Here is a 24,930-nt window from a genome sequence, read left to right on the forward strand (position 1 = left end):
ATCTGAGCCAACTGTTAAAAAAGACCACAGTGTGACAGGTTGCTCCACCTATTCTCAAATCATAGATCTCAACAAAACACAACAAACAAACAAGATAAAAAACGATTACTATGGTAAATGTGGTTGCTGTACAACCATGGCTTCCATTGGTTTCCTCATAGCCCCCTGTACTTGCCGCAAATGTAATTACCAGAGAAATAAGCTCTGAGAGGCGACTTTACATCACTAAGCACCCAGCTAAAATATGAATAAAACAAGGGGCACCCTTGAGTGACATGTACAGTCTTGTGCAAAACAGCCTCCCTAATCTAGATTAAATTGCAAAACGTGGTGTTAAATTCCTCTCCGACTCAATTTCCGAGACAACTTCGCCGTTGATCTCCTTCACCCTGCAGCATGGCGCAGTAATTTGATCATTCGTAATCATAATGATATCGTTTGAGGATTTTGGACATCTCTGAGATTGTTTTTTTTGTTTTAGGAATGATTAAGGTATGGTGAAACACACTCGGTTGCTTTTGAATAGCCTCAGTCGATACTTTGCATCTGATTACCGGCCATGAGGTCCCATCCTCTTTTTTAATTAACTCCCACATTACCTAAGTGTTGTTACAATGTTTTATTGGCCCGACTGTTTACTTTCACTGGTTCCAGAGACTGGAGAGGACACTTCTTGAAACGAACAGACTGCCTCTGTGGAGTCACTCAAGGCACAAGAGTGACATTGAGCCAACAGTAGAAAGGGCAAAGTGAGTACCCTAAAGAGCCTGCTCCAGGACTCGGGGGCTGTCACCCCCTGCAGGGATTGTTCATTGAATTTTACACAAATAATGCTGGGAAAGCTGTGTGGAACCTTCTGGAAAAATAATTATCTCTGGATGAAAGAAACTGCCAAACAAGACCACTGCGGATTAACACAGCATCGTAATAAAGGTAAATGTATAACAGTAGAGTCACAGATGTCCAAGTGACAAGACAGAGGCTCACAAGTTCTCCGCAACATATCTGATGCTGAATGAGTTATATCAAAGTGAACCCAAATCACTTATTACGGTTATAATTTTTCAACATTGACCTCTCTGCTTATTCAAAGCTTTTATTAATGTGATTCAATAGTATCCCAAGGTCCAAATCCTGTCCTGATCATTTACCCAGGTGAAGTGAAATGAACAGATTTGTGGTACAATGTACTGTTGCAAGCAGGGTTGTTACTCTGGCACCATTTGGGATGCAATAGTGTACTTCCAGCATGGAAATGATAGTAAGAAACAGGATTGACCATGCAAAGCCATGTTTTATTTTTTAACTGTCATATTAACATTGCACACAATGAAGAACTTCACAATAAAGCACTTGACTTTTAGAGAGTTATTCAACTTATACAAGGTCATGAAATGGCACTTGACCCATGACCAGAAAGCAGATTGAAAAAGCTTACATCTGATTGTGCAAAGGCCTTGTCAGTATTTGCAAGATTTATTAAAAACATGACACAGGCTTTAATACACCGTGGGGTTTATCCCATATTTGTGTGCATCTGTGTGACCATTATGTAGCCTACATACAAATCAGGTAGGGAGGAAGAAGGAGAGAGAAGCTTCCATAGACAAACCCATATTTGTGGCCCATATTAACTCATGGACTAAGGCACCCTATGGAAAACCCATAGAAAGGCCTAGGAATCACAATGCATTTCCAAACGGTCAGATGATCATATACAACACTGGCTTTGCATACGTCTTTAAAGGGAGATGTAATGTGCAGGTCGCATCCGCCCATAAGGGGTTAAAAGAAAAAATATCATTGTCATTAAAATGGTTGATTGCTTGATATCTGGGTAGGGTTGGACCAGCTTTTTATAAATTCTCCCTTAAGTTGTAACATGAAGCTCAAACTACAGACTTAGTAGCTAGTAGTTGGTTTACAACTAAGCAGCTACTAAATTTGGTTGCACCATGCACCAGTTATCGTCATATTGTAACATTGATGAAGAAGAGGTTTCAAGAAATTCTACAGTATATTCAACTCTATTACTCTATTATTATTACTCTACCCTAACTTTATTACACTGGTACTCCTGGTCAATGGCTTGTGTAGATACTTAGTTTATACGTAGGGTTATGTTCTAACTATTTTGTGTGGTGCAACACGTTTTATTTTGGTATTGTGCAAGTTGAACTTAGTACTGATTTACGTCTTAGTTCTTATTTATTCACAAGTGTTGCAACCAGCTGCATACATTCTAAAATAGCTTATAGAGGTACTGGAAAAAACTAGTCTCAAAACAAAATGTCTACAGGTTACATGCTCAACTGGTTCCATGTTCTTAAAATATCCTGATATCCACAAAGTACAACATAAAACAATCCACTCCTTTCTTGTTGCTGTACGACACAGCAACAGGGCAGATAGTAAATGTGCTGTCCATAATCTCTGTGATGCACATGAGAAACATTAGCGCCAGACATGTGGAGAATGCAAAAAAGGCTTGGCTTTCTAAAAAGGCAATTAAGCCTGCATCCACAATAATGGAGTTGGCATCTAAAGCACATTACACACCTGGCATGTGCCAATTTTGCACCTCATTATACTAACAAAATCATTTTTTTCCTCTTTTCCCCCCACTCCTGAAATAAAGGAAGCAATCTGTTGGTGATTTGTCAGCTACAACTACCCCAGTCACCGGACCTTCAATACATCAGCACTTGATGACAATGCTAATAAACAAAAAGCCTTCACCCTTGGTGATCAAGGCATAAAACAAGAATATATGGGCAGGTTTTGCAGACAGGGATTAAGCATGGCCCTGGGCTAAACAGAGTTTTGTATGGTGAATATTCATTCAGCATTTCATTTAATATAGGACTAGGCTTATTATGCGTCTGTGACACTGACCCAATATTTTTTTTGCCACTTGCCTGCTTGGGTTTTATTCTTTGGCTGACACAATCACGCTTGTACGGAGTGGTATTTTTCTTTCGGAATGGTTACCTTAACCCATTATAGACTAAAGCACCCTATAGAAAACCCATAGAAAGCCCTAGGAATTCAATGGTCATGTGTCCTGAAAAACGGTCATAGGATCAATTCCAACAGTGGCGTTGCATCAATGTTAAGGGAGATGTAACATGCAGGTCACATCCGTCTGTTAAGGGAGATGTAACGTGCAGGTCACATCCGCCCATAAGGGGTTAATAAAGGACTAAAGGCTCATGGAATTTAATGTGTTTGTCGAGCTTCATTGAGGCTTTGCTACAGGAATGAAGTTAGTCGTGGTATCTTTGTCTGCTTACGGTACACTAGCACTAACAAAAAAAAGTTCTGCCTCCGTTTTTATGTGCGATTTGTGACAATGACCTTGGTGTCTATTGTAGCATTATGTTGCAGATTAAATCTCATCCCCTCCCCCACTCCCCCCTCCCCACCATCAGCCCAAGTATTCTGCAACAACAGCAGTCATAATTTTGCTCATGTACATCAACAGTCAGAGTACAAACATTTGTCAAAAGTCAGAAGTGTGTTTTAAATGCAGCTACTCAATGTAAGAATGCATTCATGATTCCCATTACTGAAAACCGTGACTTGAAAAAATTAACCGCATTATATTTATGACTTATTTTTTAGACTTAAGTCTTGAGTTTGCTGCCATAATCTATCCACTTGGAGGTTTGACGTGTTGTGTGTTCAGAGATGCTCTTCTGCATACCACTGTTGTAATGCGTGGTTATTTGCGTTACCATCATCTTCACCAGTCTGGCCCTTCTCCACTGACCTCTCTCATTAACAATGTGTTTCTGCCTACAGAACTTCTGCTCACTAGATGTTTTGTTTTTTTTCACACCATTCTCTCACCAAACTCTAGAGACTGTTATGTGTGAAAATCCCAGGAGATAAGCAGTTTCTGAGATACTCAAACCACCCTGTCTGGTACCAACAATCATTCCACGGTCAAACTTAGATTACATTTCTTCCCTATTCTGACAATTGGTCTGAAAAACAGCTGAATCTCTTGACGGCATCTGCATGCTTTTACAGTATGCATTTATTGACATTATTGGCTGATTAAATATTTGCATTAACAAGCTGGTGTACAGGTCTACTGCAGTGGTCACCGAGTGTAGAAAACATGTGTGTTATTTTAAGGGACTGAAAAGGTTTTCTGTATTATTATTTTGGATGGGGAATGTTTAAAGGACTGCTTTAGAGCAGAAATTCTGACAATCTGATTTGAACGGTGTGTGCATTCACTTCCTCATGGGCTCTGTCCCTATGGGAACCTGAAAAATGCGTTTAGACATGGAATAACAGGTGATTTAAGCTCTCATCCAAAAAGGACTCAAAGCAATTAAAATATGGAATAGAACTGAAATATAACAGCCCTCAAGGTCTGGAATTTGCCCACCACAGATTTTGCTGACAATTTAATGTAGCAAGTTGAATGTCGTTAGGTTCATGGTAACCCGTTTGCCAACATGCCTGGCATATCATCCCCTTGATGCTGAAGGGGGTTTACAAAGTCCACATCACTCAAAACAACCCTAACTGATAGCTACCTGGCCTGCATCCATAAATTGAGGAAATATCATCAGCAATCAAACAAAAATAATCCCCTGATGCTGCCACTGGTTTTTCAATCCATCCAACAACATGCTCACTGACAAACGAACTGTCAGTTATCCTCATTTTGTCTTGCGTAATGTCACCACAGAGCTCACCATTGCCAGTGCCATTACTAGACTATTTTAAAAGCAAATTATAATGGGGGGTTGTTTTATATAAAAATGTGCTCCACCCGAAAAAAGTTTCTCGTCAACGATGTAGCGTTCGGGACCAATTAAGACAAGAACGCTTTGAAAGAATCTAAAAAGGAACATTTCCATAAAAGATGCTACATTTCCATAAAGGATGCTGCTCTGCAATCACATAAATGGCTCAGAAAAATGTCTATTATTCCAAATACAAAAATAGCGACTCACGAAGGCCATTTACAGACCCTGTTATGAAGAGATTTAAGTGCCACTTCCAAGGTCTGTGTGGCCTTTCCCCTCCATCAATGCAGCTTAAAAAACAGATAAAAAGATTGGTGCAGATAGAGGCTGATAAACAACAAAATAAAGACGAAAAGAAAAGGAAGAACATACGTTCACCGACAGTCTTCAGCAAGAACCCTGAACGGTGACACTTCAATTATTTTAATTGAGTGTCTTTCGACCCTTTGCCAGATTGGGAGAGATTAATTTAACAGCAAACAGTAAAATGAGACATGCATATTCACATTAGTCTGCAAAAAAAACAAAAAAAAAACATGTGGGAAACAAAAAGGGACTTCTTGGTTCATGGTTGAGGCAGCTCCATCAAACCAAATTCCCCTGTGTCCTCTCGCATTTCACAAACTGACATCGGAAATGATCAGATATCTGGTTAAGTGGGTTATGAGCATGTTATAGAGTTGTAAAGACAAAGATGAGAGGCAGGGATGATATCATCAGCAGAATTCTGTGCAATTGTCTCGTTGGGTCTATTCCAGCAGGCTTGTTATACAACGTAAACACCTCCACTGGCTCGGTGAGAGAGGTAATGAGATTTTTTCAACTCGGGAGAAGACATCAGCTTTCACTTAGTGAATGGATCAATGCTTCACCGGGAGGACAGAGGATTAGGGGAACGTGTGTTTTAATCGTTATCATTTTCCAGTGCAGCCGTCAGTGCTCCACATACACTCATTGAGCACTTTACTAGGTAGACCTGTACACCAGCTCGTTAATGCAAATATTTAATCAGCCAATCATGTGGCAGCAACTCAATGCATAAAAAGCATGCAGACGTGATCAAGAGGTTCAGCTGTTTTTCAGACCAAATGTCAGAATGGTGAAGAAATGTGATCTAAGTGACTTTGACCGTGGAATGATTGTTGGTGCCAGACAGGGTGGTTTGAGTATCTCAGAAACACAAAAATTACCTGCCATTTTCACACAGAACGTGGAAATGGTACACAATACAAAAAAACAACAAGTGAGCAGAAATTCTGACGGCAAAAATGCCTTGTTAAGAGAGAGGTCAGAGGAGAAGGGCCAGATTTGCCAAAACTGACAAGAAGGTGACAGTAACACAAATAACCATGCATTACAACAGTGGTAGGAAGAAGAGCTTCTCTGAAAACACACAGCATCAAACCTCTTAAGTGGATATGCTACAGCAGTGGAAGACCTAATAAGTCAAAGAAATAAGTCTAATAAACAACTAATAAAATTCTCACTGAGTGTCCATCAAAAAAGAGAGACCAAGGTGTATTCTAATTAAGCTGTGATTCCTGTTAACATAGTAAAGCCCACGAGAGCAGACTGCTCTTTCCCAATGGGTCTACCTCTCAGCTCTGAGGGGGAATGAGGGGCTTCTCCTTTTAAATCGAACCCACCTCTGGAACCATCCTCTGGGGATGCAAGAGGGTTCCTACCACGAGACGGATGAAACCGACCACTCAGGCACACCAAAGGTTGGGGACCAGGCTCCCATTGGGGAACTGAGCGCACCAAACTAAAAGTTCTGACCTTGATACTAAGCTGGCTTGTCTCGTTGAGCATGTAGAAAGCTTTAAATTCATCACCCTCATCATATTTTCATTTGCATGGCCATCGCATGTTTCCAAAGCTTTCCACACAACTGCACATTTTCTAGGCGAGGATCCTTTCAATCCACCGGATATTTACTGTAGCGATTAAAGTGAAGCGTCTTTACTTAAAAGTCATTACAGCGGTCTTACTCCACAGCTCAAACCTTAAATTTCCTGGGTGCAATTCCGAAGCCACTGCCCTCATCTTGATGAAGCACAAGCAGAATGTCAGGAACATGCTCCTCATAAAGTCACCTAGCCAGGGAGTATCAAGTTTAAAAATCTATAAAATGCTGTTGGTGCAAATCACAATTATATCAGCACCAGGAATAACAAAGGACTTGGCTTTGTGACCCTTCACACACATATCATCGCTGCCCTTTGTTTTCTGATCAACGTGACTGCACGGCGGTCGTGTTTGCACGGGTATCGACTGGATGAAGTTCTCCTTATATTAACACCCATTCTTGGACTTTACATGATATGGGAGACATATCACAGCAGAATCCAAGCGCTTGTGTAACTGGGTCGTCTTTGTCAACCCTTATTGATTAACCTTCACATGCAAAGTACTTTGCAAATTGAAGATGGCTTATTGGAAATGGGATATATGTAAGACCCAATAATGAATCACAGCCATGCACGGGGAGAGATGAGGGAGATGTTTGTCTAGGTGTAGGGCTGATAATTGAGTTTACACTGCTCATTTCAATACAAACCCCTCTGCAAATACAGGGCGAGGTTTACACATTCCACAAGACCGAGCGTGCTGGTACGAGAGGAGAATGGACACTGAGCATAAAACTCTGTGACCTTTATGACCTTTAGAAAATCGTATGATCTCCTCCCAAATCTGCAATGAGCTCTGTTAACAAAAGTTAGAATCGGCCTGATTTTAAGTCATTTCAACTGGAGCAAAGATGCAGAGGTTCACGATTGCATGTACCCTCACTAGCAGCATGAAAACACTGCATTGTTCTCCATTATGCTTTATGGTGTTGCTGGCTTATTTCAGCAAACGAGCTCTCTCAATTATGGGCATCAAATTTGTTCAGGTCAGGCCATAAAGCTTGGCTTTATTTCTATCCTGATGCAGACCGATAATATACATTGAATCTGAATGTATATAAATCTACAGAACATGCTAACTTCACAGCAAGGACAGCACTCCGAAACATGCTCCAAGATGAAGTGAGAAGGACAGAAAATACAGTGGGTGGTGCCCAATTAAAGAAGCTGCTGATTGGAGAGTAAACCCCAACTTGCTTTCCAGACATCTCAAGCCCGCCCTGGTCTATGGTTCTGTGGAATTCTGGGATGGCTCCCAGGCTGGCAATTCTCTAAGTCTTCCAAACAATTTCAACTCAACACTTTTGGCATGAGGCCTTCATCAGGACATGAGCTGAGAAATATAAGGTTCTAACTGACATTTTAGAAAAAATGAGTTGGTGTCATAAATATGTTATTTAAATACATCAAAATTAGTTTCTGCTTGGAGCCTATTCCCTTTGGAACGCTCAATATCTCAAAACCTTATAATTCTCAGCTCACGAGAGTAGGTTGCCAAGATCACCACCCTAAGCAGGCACCATCCATGCCAACTGTGGCAGGCTTCATCAGGATACCATTCAGAGGCATGGTTTATTATGGGTCCAGGAGTAACCGCCCTGAAATCTCTTATGCGACAGCATGACTCTACCAACACACTGCCTTGCAAAGCACCATTAACAATGCAATTGTACAAAAGTAGCATTGGCGTTGGCTGTCATCATTCAATATGGTATTAGACATCATTTAACATAGCGGATGACCTTGCCGAAATCACACAGCCAGCTGGGGCTTACACCCATGACAAAAGGAAACAGTATCTGAGACTATACTCTAGGCCAGAGTCCTAAGTGTTTACCCTGCCACCCCACTTGTGTACAATAGCAGCACTTCCCGTGAGCATGCCTTCAAAAATAAGTTTGGATTGACGGAAGGAAGTGTGATTCGGGTCAGCGCATTGACTGTATGAGCAGCAGGGCCGTCATATTGTTTCAAACGTTTCCTGCAAATGCCCCTGTAAAGCACAAGAACCAATTCCAGAGAACAATAAAAAGCACAAGACATTTTTCATGAAGGATTTTCTGAGTACAATATCAAAGTGCACTCTTGTGCTCTGATTTTCAAGCTGTACTGTGCAATTTTAAAGGAGCACATCAATACATCAACCAAATCTAAAGTGTGGTTTTCCTTCTAGTTTCAGACCGGCATGGCTACTGGTATATTCTGGAATGAATGTCTTATAGACTGCTTACTAATTATACTAAACTTTTATAGCACACATATCCATACTCTATACGGATCACAAATTAAAGCCTGGTGCTAACATAGTGGGTTTTATTTAATTAGCAGGGTTACACTCCAAACCCCTAACCATTGAATGAACTGTACTACAATGAAGTATTAAAGACAAACATTTTAGTTCTGTTAGTTCTGGACAGAATGATCTGCATTAACAACAAATTTTGCCAGTGAAGTGGCACTAATAGATTGTGCTTTAATTTCTCAATGTAACATTGCTAAATGTGCTACGAAGCTTGACACATAAACTGAATTACTTTGGTACATTTAAAACCTTTACATTGACTTTAAATCTGTCTTCATAATTGGATAATAAAACCAAGTTTTTATGACAATTAATATAGCCTCAGACTTTAAAACATGTCTGCATTAAAACAGATTTGGTTCATGTATCTAATAAACTGTCACATTACAGTAAGAAAAAAAAAACATCTCTCCCATTTTTATAAAGTAAAAACTAATTTGGTTCAGAGGGACATGCACCAATGTCTGAGGCTAATCAAAGCCCATAGGTTGGAGACATTTTAGAATTTTAAGTTGAATGAGGGTCATTCAGTGCTGGATGTAATTTGCAGTAATGACTACGGCGCTCATTATTTTCACCCGGTTTGGGTCCTGAACCTTGAAATCATTACCACGGTGGAAATCAGCACAAAGAGCTGCTCTTTAAACCCAAACCCTTACCTTCATTCTGCGGCAGTCGCTCTGGCTCATCTGCACATAAAATTCAGAGGTCACCGAGAGAAAAGTGAGAGGATACATCTCTAAAATGTCAATGAAGATGGACAGAGTTCCTAATCAGCTCCACCAGAGAGAGACCCAAAAATCAGGACGAAGACCACTTTGTTAATATGTAGAGTTTTTAGATTAAGATCAGATTTCAAGGCACTCTGGAACATTAAAAAAAACACAGGTTTTAATATTAGAAATGCTTTCTGAAGAGGTTGTTGCCCAGAGATTACCATGCTTATCCATTTCATTCCACCCTTATCATCTGCCTGGCTAGCGGTTTTTACACACCGTCAAGTGCACTCATAGGCGTAACAGGTTCAGTGACAGCTTGCAAGGGTATTAAACCTGATGACATATGTATCATAATATTTAATAATATATACTCAATAACTGTACAATGGGTACAACTGTGCCAAAATGTTGGCCAACAAACTATGCAGATGGCACAGCAGAACAACAGTTCCTTAAATATATACAGCATTTTTCTTGAATGCCTTGGCAGGAAAGAACAATAAAATTGTACAATTTTATATAATACAAATTATACAAGCAAGTGATACAATGAAATAAAAATAAACAAATGATAGAACATTTCTTTCACACAGGAGAAAATGGTTTTATGTTAATTATCAGTTAGGTATAGTAGCATTCAGTGTTCTCTTCTCTTCCAGAAAGATCTGATACAGGCGTATGCCAGAACCTTCACAAACTTTTGTCTGACACCTTATGGTTTATATAGATTAAAAGTAACCCTCCTTCAATATTATTTCTGTTATGTGCAATATTAGTACATACTCTACCATGCTCCTTCAAAGCAACAAGAAAAGGGAAAAATGCATTGCAAAATGGACAGTATTATTTAGTCTATACATTTGACAGCGTGTTCACCTTGCATGTAAACAATAAGTGGCAGATGTCAACTACCAGAGGCAGTCCATCACCACATGATCGCGACACTTCATTCCCTCCAGGTTCAGCTGAGGAGTTCCTGTCATGATTAAAATTGTCAAGCGAGGCAGGCTCGATGATGGATCCTTCAGTTCAGCAATTCAGGGACGGAGCTTTCCATTTAAAGTACAGGCAGTCCGCCATTGTGGTTAAATATGAAATTGTAGCCTATTGCCAATTACCTTTCTCATCTACTTCAGCATTACAACATGTTGACAGCACCAGCAGAACCCCAGCTCTTGCTTGGAGGAAATCGGCCAATGAAAGAGGGGGAGGCTTTTTGCTGTGAGAAAGCTTCTATATGAGCTTAGTATGACACCGTATCCTCAGGGTACAATATCATCCCGTCAACCCTCTCTCACGGTTATAGCTTCCCTCTTTCAGCCCAGCAGTTAGGTGGCCTCTGTGCTGCAGGTGGTCAGGGGCCCGGGCAGGAACAAAAACTCACGTTTCTTCGTCTGAAACTTCCTGTTCATAAATAATTTAATTGCAGTAGCGTCATTTAATATGTGACATGCAGTTACAAATCAGGAATGTTTTCTTCCCTCGGAAAAACGCAGAAAATAGTCGGCAAACGGCTATGAAACAGTCGAGCTCAACGTTTTTCCATGTCACCTCTGCTACCATCTCTGGAGCTCATCTAGCAGGCTTTATAATATATATATTGTTCTAAAATCAATAGGCGTACAATTACATTTATTCTCAATCCCATAAAAGCGTTACTTCCTCACCTTATGGCTTCCCAGTCGAACGTAAGGCCTAACTGTATAAGAGGCAGTTTCACTTGGCCAGATACCATTAGCTTATTTTCACCTTCAGCTTCTTTCCACCCCCCTCATGGAAATCTCATCTTTTGGTGATTCGATTTAAATTTTGAAATTCGATTTCTGACGTCCTTTTGCAAGGCTGCCGTCTCCTCTCTCCTCCTCTCGCAGGCTAAGTGGATCACTCCTGGGTTGTCAGCCTCGTTCTCTCAGCTGCCTGATCGGAGACAGCTTTCCCCTCGTTCCAATCAGCTCCCCCGTCCAGGTGTGCGTTCGGGAGGGAGGCAAGAGCCCACAAACAGGAGCAGTTCTTCATCTGTTGGATATTCTTTGATTTGCTCGCGATAACGAGATATTTCCCAGCAGTTATAAGTCCCTCGAGTTGACGGATGAGTCCGGGGGGGGGGTTTTTCAGAGAAGCTTGCTTTCAACTTCCTGTCTTCGATCTGTCATTGTCCTCTTAAGTGCTAAACAGATGAAATAATCAGTGATAATTGCAGCACTGAATCCCAGCTCGGCCTACGATGCCAACAGGCAGCATGAACCCAAACAAGTCGTCTGAAGAGACGCCTCGTTACCGAGCGCCGATGAAAGCCACTCTTTGCAAGGTGCACTTACTACCATTAAAAATAACCCCAACAAAGATATTGTGACTGCTCACAAATAATTGTCTTCAGTATTTCTATTTCCACCAGCAGGGTACATTAAAGTTAAATCTGAAGAAATTTCTACCAAAAAGCTGATCTGTTTGGGTACTCCTCGAAGGCAATTATAAGAACAACTCTTTTTTATGTTTGTTTTTTTCTGGAAACAAACCATTAGAATAAGCACAGGGCTGTTTCCACATTCAGAGATATTCAATGAACGATATGGCAAGCTTAAACATGCAAACACACATGCGGACACACACAAATAAGTGAGAAGTACAGGGGTAAGAAACTAAAAGTCCTGCCATGCATTTCTTCCCGCTGTGAACTCAGCCAGCTGATTCCACTCATTAGTTCCATTTCCTGGCAGAAGAATTGCGCTCATTAGCAAATCCAGGTGATTGGAACAAAATAATGTGATGGACTTTTACTTTCTGAACCTGGATTTTCCACCTCTGCACATACACACACTCACAGCCAACCCACAAAGTGGCAGAACGATATCTACTGTTCCCGCACGCACACAGAAAATGACCCACTACCTGAACCGGCACCGGTCAAGGTGTTTCAGGTCCAGGTTTAGTGAATTTCATGAAAAAACATTTAACCTGAGGCGCAAGCTCCGGTTCCCCTCTGTAAAGCACAGTCCTGCTGACTTGCGCATGTGGGACATTCAGATTTATGGAACGTGACCCTGTGACAAATCAAGTCCAAAGGAGGAGCTGAATTTGCAGGACTGCGCACCGGTGCCTTGTTAACTGCCTCGCTCTTTTAGCCGCAGTCATGGGCAAACCGATTTTACAGCCCGAATTTCCAGCAGAAATACCCATTAAAACATAATGCGGCAGGAAAATGAAGCGCTCGCCGTTATCTTGTTTGCGGGCTTGAAGATATAACCCATTGAGCCGGAGCACAAATTGATATTTTAATTAATATAGTACAAAACCGGCAAGTATCACCTCGGCCGGAGAGTTTCATTCCCCCCCTGTCTAGTGCACTATTTTAGGCAATAATTCTCAGAGAGAGCCAGCGAGTGAGGGGAATTGAACAGCCGACTGCTGGCAAGCCCCATTTACTCAACAGAGGGGAATCAACTGGATGCATGCACTGGAAAATCCGACAAATTTAAAAGTGCTTGCAGGCCCCACCCCCCAGGACGGAGGGAGCATGGAGGAAAAAAAAGTTGTTCAGGGTTTCTGCTGTATTAGTTCTTTCTTTTCTTACACAAGCAATGTATTAACCAATATAAAAAATTTAGAAATGTAAAACTTTATATTTATTTACCATGAAGAGAGATGGAGATAAACACATGTGTAAATGCGAGGAATTAAAAATTCTAAACTCTAAACTGCGCTCTTCTTAATTGAAGGTTTGAGCTGCACTTCAACTGGACTCCTTTCTCCATTGTCCCTTCTTTTTGGTTCACAGTTTGGTGTGAAGTGACAAGGAGAGGAACCCCCTTTCTCTTTGTGTGAATAAATGCCGGTGACGAGACCCTTGCCCCACATTGTGTGTGAAAGTCGGTCAAAAACTCTGGGAAGCCCCGACAGGGCCCTCACAGCGTCCGCCCTCTTCGCCAAAATGGAAACATCTGGAAGGGGTGAGCGGGGGGGGGGGGGTGAGAGGGTGTGCATGGAGGCCTTCAGCTGGCCTCACCCTTACAGTGTCTACGGTCTGGAACTGAGGAGTGAGCCGAAACAAGCCTGCCAGTGAAGTCTCCTGGCCGGCTCGTTTTTCAGCTAGCATGGATTCTCGTTTTCCAGGCTCCCTCTGTAATGACGGTGCCGGGTTCCATTTCCTCTGGCCGTCGACAACGCAAACGTTGCTTTTATATTTTCACGGCAGTGCCGAGCAGCTCCCCGTCTCCGCAGGCGGAGAAACATATCCACGCGAACATAGATAACTGTACTTCATTAACTGTCTACACTGCCTAAACTAATATCGCCAATGAGGTGATACAGTTTGACTAATTTCAAGATTTGCCAATGGGGTAAAACAGTAACTGAAAGCAAGCAAATATTTTCTTCTTCTTACAAGACTAAAACAGTAGTTTAGACAGTAGTACCTGCTGCCTCGGGGTTTGGTGTGTATAATGTCCGGTTGAAAGCGCGAACAGGTTGGTCGGTGTGCACCCCCCCCTATACACACTCCTATTCTGTACGTCCCGGCCCCCACGCCCCCACATCCTATGATCTCGGAGGCACTGTTCACCCCCAAGGCCCAGATCAAATCAAAACTGTGACCCTCCCTGCTGATCTGAAATTACAAGCGCAGTGCTCGCAGTGAAATCAAAAGCACGGAGCTTCCATCAGCAGGTTTGTGTGCTTTATTACTGCGTGGAAGGGGAGAGGGAGGTGGAAGGGGGGTCACAAAGACCTTGGGGACCCACCAGGGAGGCATACCTACATCAGGAGGGGCGGCTACAAAAAACAAATACTGACAGAAAATGGCAGAAACAGATGCGTCCGTTACAAAATCCAAGGCAAAAAAATAAAATAAAAAAAAGACCGTAATGAACTTGTATTTGACAGACACAAAGAAATCTGTGATGAGCCTGTGACGAATGATGCCAGGCGGGGGAAGATGTCCCAGCAGGGCTTTCATTGCATTATCTGTGTTTGTTTGTGTGGAATTAGTGGGATGGATTTTAATTACTGCAGCATATGCGCTGATAGGTGGTTTTGTAATCAAAGCCGGTCCCAGTGGTAGCGGTGTGAATTAATTGCCCCCTCCCCCGCCCACCCTCCCAACGGACAGTCAGTTTGAAAGGGCTGTCGTGAAAAACCATGCTCGCGCTCGTACGTTTGACGTTAATGCAATTCTTTTAGCCTGTAAAATTAAATCCGAGTGTAATACCTCCAGCATATCAGCTGTTCCCGTTACGGATGGATTCCGCTTGCTGATTTTTCCGACAACTCCAACTGTACTGTTTTTTGGCCCGCTGCATAGCAACAGGTCAACAGGAATTCCCTCCAGTAAGCCCTTATGAGCGGTTACATTTTAATGACACCCTGTCTCCCAATTGCCATCCAGCGGAGATGCCACAGAAGGACCTAAAATATGCTCATCCACACGGCTCAATGGCCTATTCTATTGGTTAATCAGGTTAAGCTACTTCACAAATCCATCTGATTGGCTCCGATAGTGTCAAATGTATGAATGAGTGGTAGAACATTTCACCATGTTGGGCTCCAGCTCTTGAGGTCCCCAAATGAAACCAGGCTCAGATCCGGTTATAGAGGGTGAACCGCAGGCTGTGATACTGAGGGTAATTAAGGCACTGGGGCATGTGTCCATGCATCCAGTGTGGCGAAAATCGCCCAAATGAGCCAAGCGTGCAATCAGACCAGGGCAGAAGCATAAACAAGGGTGTTCTCTTCTCCAACCTAGCAATTAAGCCAGGAGCTTCAGAGCTGCAAAAAAAGACATTCGTAAACCGCGAACGTGAACGCTTCGCTTTGGGTTCCTTCGTCTTTCGTTTTTTTTCACCAGACCTTTTCTTTTCCACTGGGCCAACGGACAGGAGGAAACATGCGCGTCTATTGTGAGGGGATTGATCGGAAAAGGTCCCTGATGGCAACCCGGCACGGTGAAGCAGATGGTTTAGGGAAGGCTAAAACAATGGACCTATCAGAAAGCCATCAACCGCTTCTGCGAATATCGCCACGCTCTCCCAGTTAAGACTGTGACTTCTGAGACGCCAAAACCCCCTCCCACACACCCTTCAATTTCTGATTAATGAGACAGACAGAGAGCTGATATATATTATCTGAGACTACCGCTCCTGCATTTTACATGGATAATAAGATAATTTCAATTCAGGCAGTTATCCGTTGGCAAAGTCTGACCATTTGGTGACAATAAAAGAGAAGGTAATGGGGAAAGAAAAAACCTAGTCTGTGGACACCAGCCAAGCCGTATCCAGACCTTCATTTATATCGGTGGAAAAGCTCCATCCTCGTCTTTGTGAAATGAGCTTGTCTGGTGAAAAAAAAAGGCGCTGAACAAAATGTCTGAACAGGAAAACCGATACAAGAGGCTCCGGATTAGTTTGTCAACTGCAATAAACGCACCGTTTTCCTACAGCGCGTGTGTGTATGTGGACGAAAAAAAAGAAGCTTTTCTGAATGCAGGGCACACTCTCCGCCCTGACCTGCTGTAATGTAATAAAGTCATTTTTATTCACAAGCTAGTCCCAATTACTCCCCTCGTCCCTGCGTGGGTATCATGTCATGCCTCCCTGGGGGCCTCTCTAACCGACCCACGACTCATAATGTGTGCTGAAACCTTGCCAGGGGTTATGATACCAGTTGTTCTTGCAATTAGCCGTCGACTGCGGCGCGTATGAGAAAACAAAGCCAACGGGGTGCCGGTCCTCAAGGTTGGTGGGGATGATGATTGTGGGGGAGGGGGATTTTGGGAGGGGGGAGGGGGGGAGGGGGGACACAAAGATACCAACAATATTCTACAATCCTGACAAAGGTCAGCCTATGGTGATTCGGATACAAAAAAAGCCCATTTATTTGTATAGCAATTTTTTGGTTTAAAACAAAGGAAAGACTATGTCTTGGTTGTTACACAGTCTCCTCCCATATACTGCATGTAGCTGATGACGATGAGTCCAGAAAGGACCCCTGAGTATTGATTGCAGGATACTTAAAACCCATATCACTGCAGTCAAGGGAAGTACCCTCCTCAGGTGTCATGTGCTTCATTCTAGAGAGTTTGTCATCACCTGTAAAAGCCCTCAGAGTCTTTCTTTTTGTGGTCCTTTAACATACTGGACAAGGAAAACAACCATTTGAGGTGGGGTGAAAAAACTGCAGGAAATAGAGCAATATAAATATGCTGACGACAATATGAATACAGTCAATGACGCGATGCAATTGAACTAGTCTTGATTCAAATGCGTACTGCACTCAAAGCAGGGACAGAAAAGCTACAGTAAGTGCAAAGTTATTTTTCCTGACAATGTTTGACATCAATCTTTGGGTTTCTCCAACTATGCTGGGTGTGACCAAACTTTGCGTCACGCACAATAGAATCACTTCATTCAGACAACAATGGTGCTCTTCATATGCAAAATGGTATGAACCGATATAACCGTTTAGTGGGCATGTGACGTCCTATGAGAAGCCTTTGCTTTTGTAGTTTGGTTCAACCAAAAGGTCACTCTGAAATGCCTTTGAGAGTTTCAAAGAGGTGGCCCAGAGACACAGACCCCATGCATAGCTGAAGAACAGACACTTTGATTTTATTTATCTGCGAGCAGCAGTGTTTGCCCTGATAACACGGTATATTTGAAAAATTAATAAGCCCAGACTCCCATTGAGTGGTCGTATTCTGATTACGCTCAAATATTAGTCATCCTTGTCTCCATGCCTGAGACCATAATGATATCTCACTGGCATCTTTTACTGTCTGATTGAACTAAGTGACATTTATGAACTGAGCAAATTGCCCAGATTCAAAGCATTAAAGTTTTCCAGCTGCCATAAAACTAATTTATTTTTTAAGTGTGACAGATATGCACCATTCCCAACAGGCTTATGAAATAATTTAGACTAAATCACCTGTTATTGCGGAGTTGGTACCTTTGAATAATGACTACCTTTTCATTGTACCTTATGTTAAGGGTACTGACTGCCAACATGCTCATTTCTTATTTGAATATTCAAAATGAAGTCAAATGTTCCATTTTTCTTAAATAGTGCTGAAAACACGATGAAGCCCAATTGTAATCTTGTGTGGTAACATGTTTCCATTAAATGAACTGAGATAAGCCTAAAAAATATACGCTGTGGGGTTCCTTTTCAGCATTAGCTCAAAAAAGAACTAAAAAGTAGATCTACTGTACACTATTAAGACTGGTACTTGTTTCCATAGCAATAAACATCGCCTTAATACAAGCATAAGCATACACATAACCAAAAGTAATTACTGTATTCAAAACGCAGATAAAGAATGGTAAATATTCTTTGACCACATGTCTTTTCCACATTCATTTGTGGTGCATGTTTATTGACAGTCCGCCCACTGTAGTGGTGGTAATACCCTGCCAAAGCTTTGGATGTCTGCAAAAAAAGGAAGCTGTTCTTTTCTCCGTCTCAAGAAGAGGTATTAAACGGAGATTATTGTTTTTCATGGGTTTAGTGAGAGAAACATGCTCCCTCACAATTAGATTGGAAGTGGTGGAATTGGGACTTACCGGGCGAACGTGCTGACATCGGAGCAGCCAGCCAATCACGGCTGAGAGGCCTTTCTAACATAATCTTTCCCACTGTAATAAGCAGTTCTGACAACTGACCTGTTCGACTAAATCAATATTGACTGCACTACACGTAGAGCCCATTTTATTTTAATAAAATAAGGACCTTTTTAAATCATTCTGCTGCAGCTTGTTTGAGTGGACTCTTAGCCATTTGCTAAGGTATGTGAGAGGCCCTAATTGTATTAGTTGCATTATTACATTTGGAACTCACAATGTCTACACGAAATTGCTTGGACTAAAAAAAGGCTTACACAAAGAACTACAACACAACCCAATTCTAGGATGGGGAAAATGTTATCCACATTATGCGACATAACTTCAATGCAATGCAATGCTCGAGTCTGCCCCTGTCTGCACACTACATGCAGAAAAGTAACGGACGAAAAACTAACAGCCATGAAGTGATATTATTGCCATGAAAATGGAGGGAAGGTCTCGCAAACAAGACAGAGTGTGGTCTTGAGAAGATAGCGTGGTCAGCTGTTAGGCAGAGCATGGCTTTTTGATCTGGCCTATGGTTTCTGCATAATTCGGAGACGACCCATTCGTCACACGTTACAGAGAAGATTTCATTTGAATGAAAACAACATGCGCCCATGTGACTTCCATGAGAAAATAAATGCACACAGGAGGCATTCCAATTTCAGGCACCACTCCTGGTGTTTTCCTAACAGTTCACTTTGGAAAGATTTGCCTGTTTTGGCTGATGGATAATGCCGAAGCCCTCGTCTCCTCTCACTAATAGTCACGTTTAAAAGTCTCTTTTCCTGCAAAGTGATACTTGTCAGCTTAATGCGGGAAAGGGGCTTATTAAGGAGACACGAACTACCGTGCGGTGCCCATTCTTTCTGGCAGTGCCACTCCCCGTGACTTCCATGGACATAAATTCATACACACCTATACTTATTTGTCACTGAAAGCTGTTGTTTGTGATAACGGAGTTATTTGATTATGACAAAATTGGTTTTCTCCCTCTTGGTACTCATGTGAGTAATTTCAAACAAGCTTTGACTGTCGTTCTCACTACTGAGGGAGAGGTTTCTATCACCCTGTTAACATATAGCCCAAAAAAAGGAACAGCCTAACCAACTTTATTTTTATTTCCACTTCAATCCTAGTGGGCAGATATACTGCTTGTTTAATCTAAGATTAACTGCTTACAAGATAATGCTTTTAAAATCATGTTGTCTAGGCAGGGGCTATAAAGTGCATACAACTTACTTATCTGATCCCATGGGTGACTTGATATTACAGCAGTATTAAGTATAACAAATAGGCAACTTTATCCTTTTATCAGGAGTAAACAAAGCGTTTGGATTTATTTAAGTTCTGATGTGATTGAAAATCTGGAAAGTCCCAAACAAAATAGTACCTGCCACAATTAAGATACCAGTTATAAAACATACAGCCTTGAAAATAATGGAGGTATAATTTATGCCTGGTTGAATCAAGACAAGCAAGAAAATAAAAACATTTCAAATGTATTACTTTGAGATAGATTGGGGTTTGCAGAAACATTTCATAGCCAGGGCCCAACTTCCCTTAGGGAATATAGGACATGGCATAGCAAGGACATGGCATAGCACAGCACAGCACAGAAGGACATGGCATAGCACAGCACAGCACAGCAGCGTCTCTGACAGGGTCATATATGGCCCATGTAGTCCAAGGCGGCTTATGATCATGGAAGCTAAGGTTCTGTTCTAGTTTATTCTAGTTACCATCATAAAAAATCAAATTTTCATTGCATTTTATTTAATATTAGATTACGTGTTCTCATATAATATTGACACTAATGGGACACCAGTTGAACAACAGAAAACAAGCTAGACAACAGAACAGCTGAATGAATAATAATTAATAATAATTTAATCTAGTATTAAATGAAGATTAAATGTCTCAAATTACATGACAAATTTCCAAATTACATTTCTATTGTTCATCGAGGAAATATTTACATCTTAGAGTGGTGTTCTTCTTAAAAGGAATCTCATTACAGAAATATGTGGTGAAACATTGTGATAATGGTCAGGGAACTGATGTTCTAACTCCAATACAGTTGCCAGCTGGGGCACTGCAGTTGTACCACTGAACAAAGTATTTATGAAAGCCTAAATGCGGTCATAATAATAATTATGACCAGCTTTCAGTCCAAAGCATAACTGCTGCATGAGTATCAAGTCAGAGCAACTGTGGAAAGTGAGAATAGACTAAACTAGTGCTGCCAGATTTTGCAGGTCAAATAAGCAGCTTTGTGGTCAAAAAACTACCCGAAAAAAGGGGTCACTTGACTTGCTTCTTAGACTTCAAAATAAGCAGCAAGATTTAAATAAGCCCACAAAAACTTCAACCCTAATTTATTGAAGCAACTTTGTGAAAAAAGTTTTTTTAAAGGACTTGGTAACTATGGACAAAACTGCAAAATGAGTAATTTCCACAAATTGACCCAATCAAGAAAGGAAGGAACTCCGCTCCCCACCCCTCAGGACACTCATGTGATAAACAAGCCTTACTTTTGATGCAACTGTTGCCCTTTAGGTAAACAAATTCACATGCAGACGTAAACTAAACTGCCTGAGCAGCCAAACCATGCAAGGTCAAAGCCTGCCATTGACCTGTGCGTCAACCTTATGTGGCCTCCAGCTGTACCTACATAAATCAATTCAAAACAGTAATTTCCCACATTGTCAGGCGGTTTCTCTGATCAGTGCTGCACATGTGCCAATGTGGGCGATCCAAAATAAACTAAGCCTGCCCTAATTAATTTCTGTCAATGGGGTTGACAGCCAGCCATGGGCAATGTAGCCTGCTCATGATTGGATGTCAGATTCAAGAGGGAAACGATAGTCTCTAAAGTCCTCTTTTCATCAGCCCAAACCTTTTAATGCTGTCCACCCCAGAGTGGTCACATCGCTTAATTTAAAATGGGAAACCATCAATGGTATGTCCAAGTAAATATGCACTGGAAAGCTTCCTCAAAATTGATTGGATGCCTTAAATTGGATTTCAATACTCAGGTAATGGAGAGTTCATTAATTAAAAATGACTATGGATTATTTCGTAATGCATGTCATTCCCGGGACTCTTGTTTGCCAACGAGGATTTGAAATGTGGAGGTTTGAGTTTCAGAACCAAAAAAGTTACTGTTTTAGCCATGCAGATCCAAACACTGTAATAAATTAAAATTAGTTTTAAACATTGGGACAGCTACATAAATCGGCGAGTTAACTTTTGTTCAAACATTCTTAAAGCGATACAAAAGTGAACATAGAAAACACATTACACTCTATTACAGCAATAGGAATTTGGGCAAAACATGACAACATGTAAGAACAGTAAAGGATATGTAGTCCACTTGTAAACAAACTACAAATTTAAATTTGCTTGCTTACCAGGCTACCTAGCTAGTTGGCCAGCAGAATGGTCAAGTTTCCCAAAACGGATAAACAGCTCAGCAGCAATAGGAGATTTTAACGGATTGTTTTCTTCCACAGGTGTACAAAAGCCATTCAAAAAATCAATTTGAGAAGGCCATTTTCAACTCAAGACATTAGCTTTCCAAGCAACCGACTAGCTCCGGAAAAAGGTGTTGATTATGGTGTCCTTCTAGATCAACACAAAATGTATTTTCTGATTTGAAATATTTCCTGCCCACAGTAACCGAAATGCCAGCCATTTCTCGGATCAGCAATTTTACTCTTGAAATATGGCCTATTCTACCCAGTTTAGAGCATACTTTTACAGCAGGCTGATAATGGAGAGCAAGAAGCCTGCAAGGAGGCCAAAACTTCTTTTTTTAAGCGTGTCTAGTAAACATCATCCAGAGACACACTTAGACACTCCTTAATACATATCCTTTCCTAACACTCCTGTAAAATACCTGCTATTCCCCACAGGAAGCAAGACCCCTCATTCCACCCTGCTATGGTCCACACCACCACCTCCGAGATACATACAACATACAGGGAAAGTGTACGACAGACCCCATCTCTTATCACCATTAGGGCTACATTTCTCAACTCTTGTTAGCAAATGCTAACCCATTAATTGTGAGGCAGTGAAATAAATGAATTTCTAACAAGAGGGAAAGCCCACTGAAAGTGGATTCCAGAGCAGGCAGTACAGCAAAGAATGTACACAGCCCGCTACTTTGGGGTGGCTGTCTTATCTCAGGCAGTCTGCATTCCAGCACAAATTCCTCCCTGAGCTGCTTTCCAATTAGAATCTAGACAAGAGCATAAGGCGCAGTGGTCAGCAAATGATTGGGTCATCCATCAATAGGCGGGGGAGAGAGTGTGGTGATTGGAGGGAGGCGTGGAGGGGGAAGGGGAAATCATGTCATACCTGTGGGCATCCAAGGATCTGGGGACGGTCTGTCTTTGGTGCTGACTTGTTCCCAGTCGAGGTCGTCATCTTTGCCTTGGCTGTAACCGCACGTTGTGTACGACTTCTCGAAGTTGCAGTCACCTGTGTAGAGAGACAAGAAAAGTTACGGTGCTTGCTACGCAATTTTCATTCAGGCCCACAGAACTGGCACAGAACAGAGAGCGCACAGAAATTACATTCAAAAGGGAATATAAAGGCACCAGTATTTATACCGGTCTCCAAAGTGAGATGTACAAGAGATGCAGACAAAGCAAAAGATTACTACAGACTTCACACCACATTTATCGTTACCTATGGCACCAAGTTCATCCGACACCACTGCTGAAAGTACGAACAGCCTGAACTCCATCATAATAAAGCATTACATTTCACCATCAACCATAAATTAGATTCCCTCACAAACAAGCTGTTGAGCTAATGTTTTCCCTCACAGTTCAGTGCACACTCACTGCAATCTTTCTTCGGGCCTTTAGTCTGCCAGTGGCTGTGTGCGGGTAAAAGGCAAAGCAGCCATTGCAACATTTCTCTTTCAGAAACTGAACAAGAACCTAATCAGATCACACAGCCTATCCATTAATAAGAAGCTACAAATCTGGTTTCTTTTAACAAAGTGAGCACATCTGTGCTTTGTTTGTCATTTGTGGTTTGAATTTTGATTGAATTTTATTCTAAAATGTGTTTTCAGACATTAAAATGAAAAAGTACTCAAAAGAAACTTCACTTCAACCTGTAAATAACTCAAGGTCACTTGCACTGCAAGTCAAAAACAGTCTAGTACTGATAAGACACATGAATAATGAGGAATTGAATAGTCTGTTAGAGTAATAGTGAATGTCACCAAATCCATAGCCAATTAACAATTTCACAAACCTCTTCTTTTAAAATGTGATAGGTAACTGGAACATTTTATTGGCAAACAGTGGAAACAACATCAACAAGGCTTTCTGCTACACTGCATGCTTTGGGAGATGCTACTCCTTTAGGATAGGACAAGCAAAGCCAAGCCACTCACACAAAGGAACACTCCTCAGATATAGAATATGACCAATATTATGAATATTTAAAATTGGGGTTGTTAGATGCCACACTGTGTATTTATTCATCTTCTCCCGCTGTTCTGACAAATTAACCTACCTACTGAGGACGACCTCCCCACTGCTCAAAGCACAGAATTATGGGCAGAAGTAACCATACCTGCCAGAAAGACAAACAGCTTTACAGCACACACGCACAGTTTGTGTAGGTAGTTCACCCAAAGGGAGTTGGGAAATGTCAAAACAGCGGCAAGTCGCTATTTTCCCTTTTCCCCCCTTCAATTCAATTTACTACAAATAATCAAAAGATATCATGAGAATTGAGACCATACAATTTTGACTTGTCAGTTATATGTAATGACAGCAAATTTAAGCAGTTCCATTCACATGGGGAAAAAAACCAATGTCTGACATGACCTACAAGCCCATACGAACACTGACACTGTAAAGGCTATGAAATGGGTGTTCATTTTGACAGTAGCGCGGCTCATTTCTGCAATGCCATTGGCGTACACGAGTACCGCAAGGCTTAACATTGTGCCTGACTATTTCAGAAACTGTGTCAATCTGAGCTCCTGGCACAAATGAAGCTAATTAATATGCATAAGCTTTGATATCAGTGATGATACATTTGCACTTTTGTCGAGACGACAGACAAAAATGGAAGACATAAAAAGTAAGCACTGTGCATATTAACAGCAATAATCACGCTACAATGGTCTGACAAACCAAAAGGACTTTTCATTGAATTCTAATGGCCATGTCCTTCCTGGTATTCAACCGAGACTTATCAACAAGCCTCTCATTTCTGTTTCATTCTGTCGCATCACTGATATGTTGGTTTCAGAGAATAAGTGGAAACAAACAGAGCTGGAACTGAATCTTTAGAAATTATCCTAAATTGTGCCTGCCTTACTTGCCAAATTCTGCTGCACAGCTACAGCACACGCCCCTGAAGAGACAAGACATCCCTCATAGCCCCATGGTAAGTACAATGAAGGCAATTTGATTGCATGCCAAACAAACCAGGAAATGAGTGACAGCAGAAGCTAGTGGGCAATTCACACTTTCCACTTGGGTTGAAATGCTCTCAGCTATGACGTGTCAAAATGAACAAGCCCCTCAACAGTAGACTACTGCCCAACAGGATAAGCTGTAGCTGACAGGTAAATGTATATGCACATAATGCTCC

At 41.5% G+C, this 24,930-nt stretch overlaps 1 protein-coding gene across 15 annotated transcripts in view; it reads right to left on the reverse strand.

Moving 5' to 3' along the window:
* The window catches only part of ptprma (protein tyrosine phosphatase receptor type Ma), a 208,212-nt gene that overhangs the window by 144,739 nt on the left and 38,543 nt on the right, over positions 1-24,930 (reverse strand). For all 15 annotated transcript variants that reach the window (XM_061237458.1, XM_061237454.1, XM_061237451.1 and 12 more), the window contains exon 2: positions 22,663-22,785. In XM_061237458.1, the coding sequence (XP_061093442.1) occupies positions 22,663-22,785 (123 nt within the window). The remainder of the gene's footprint in view (positions 1-22,662; positions 22,786-24,930) is intronic.

The sequence above is a fragment of the Conger conger genome, chromosome 4 (assembly GCF_963514075.1).
Source record: "Conger conger chromosome 4, fConCon1.1, whole genome shotgun sequence".
Classification (NCBI taxonomy): domain Eukaryota; kingdom Metazoa; phylum Chordata; class Actinopteri; order Anguilliformes; family Congridae; genus Conger; species Conger conger.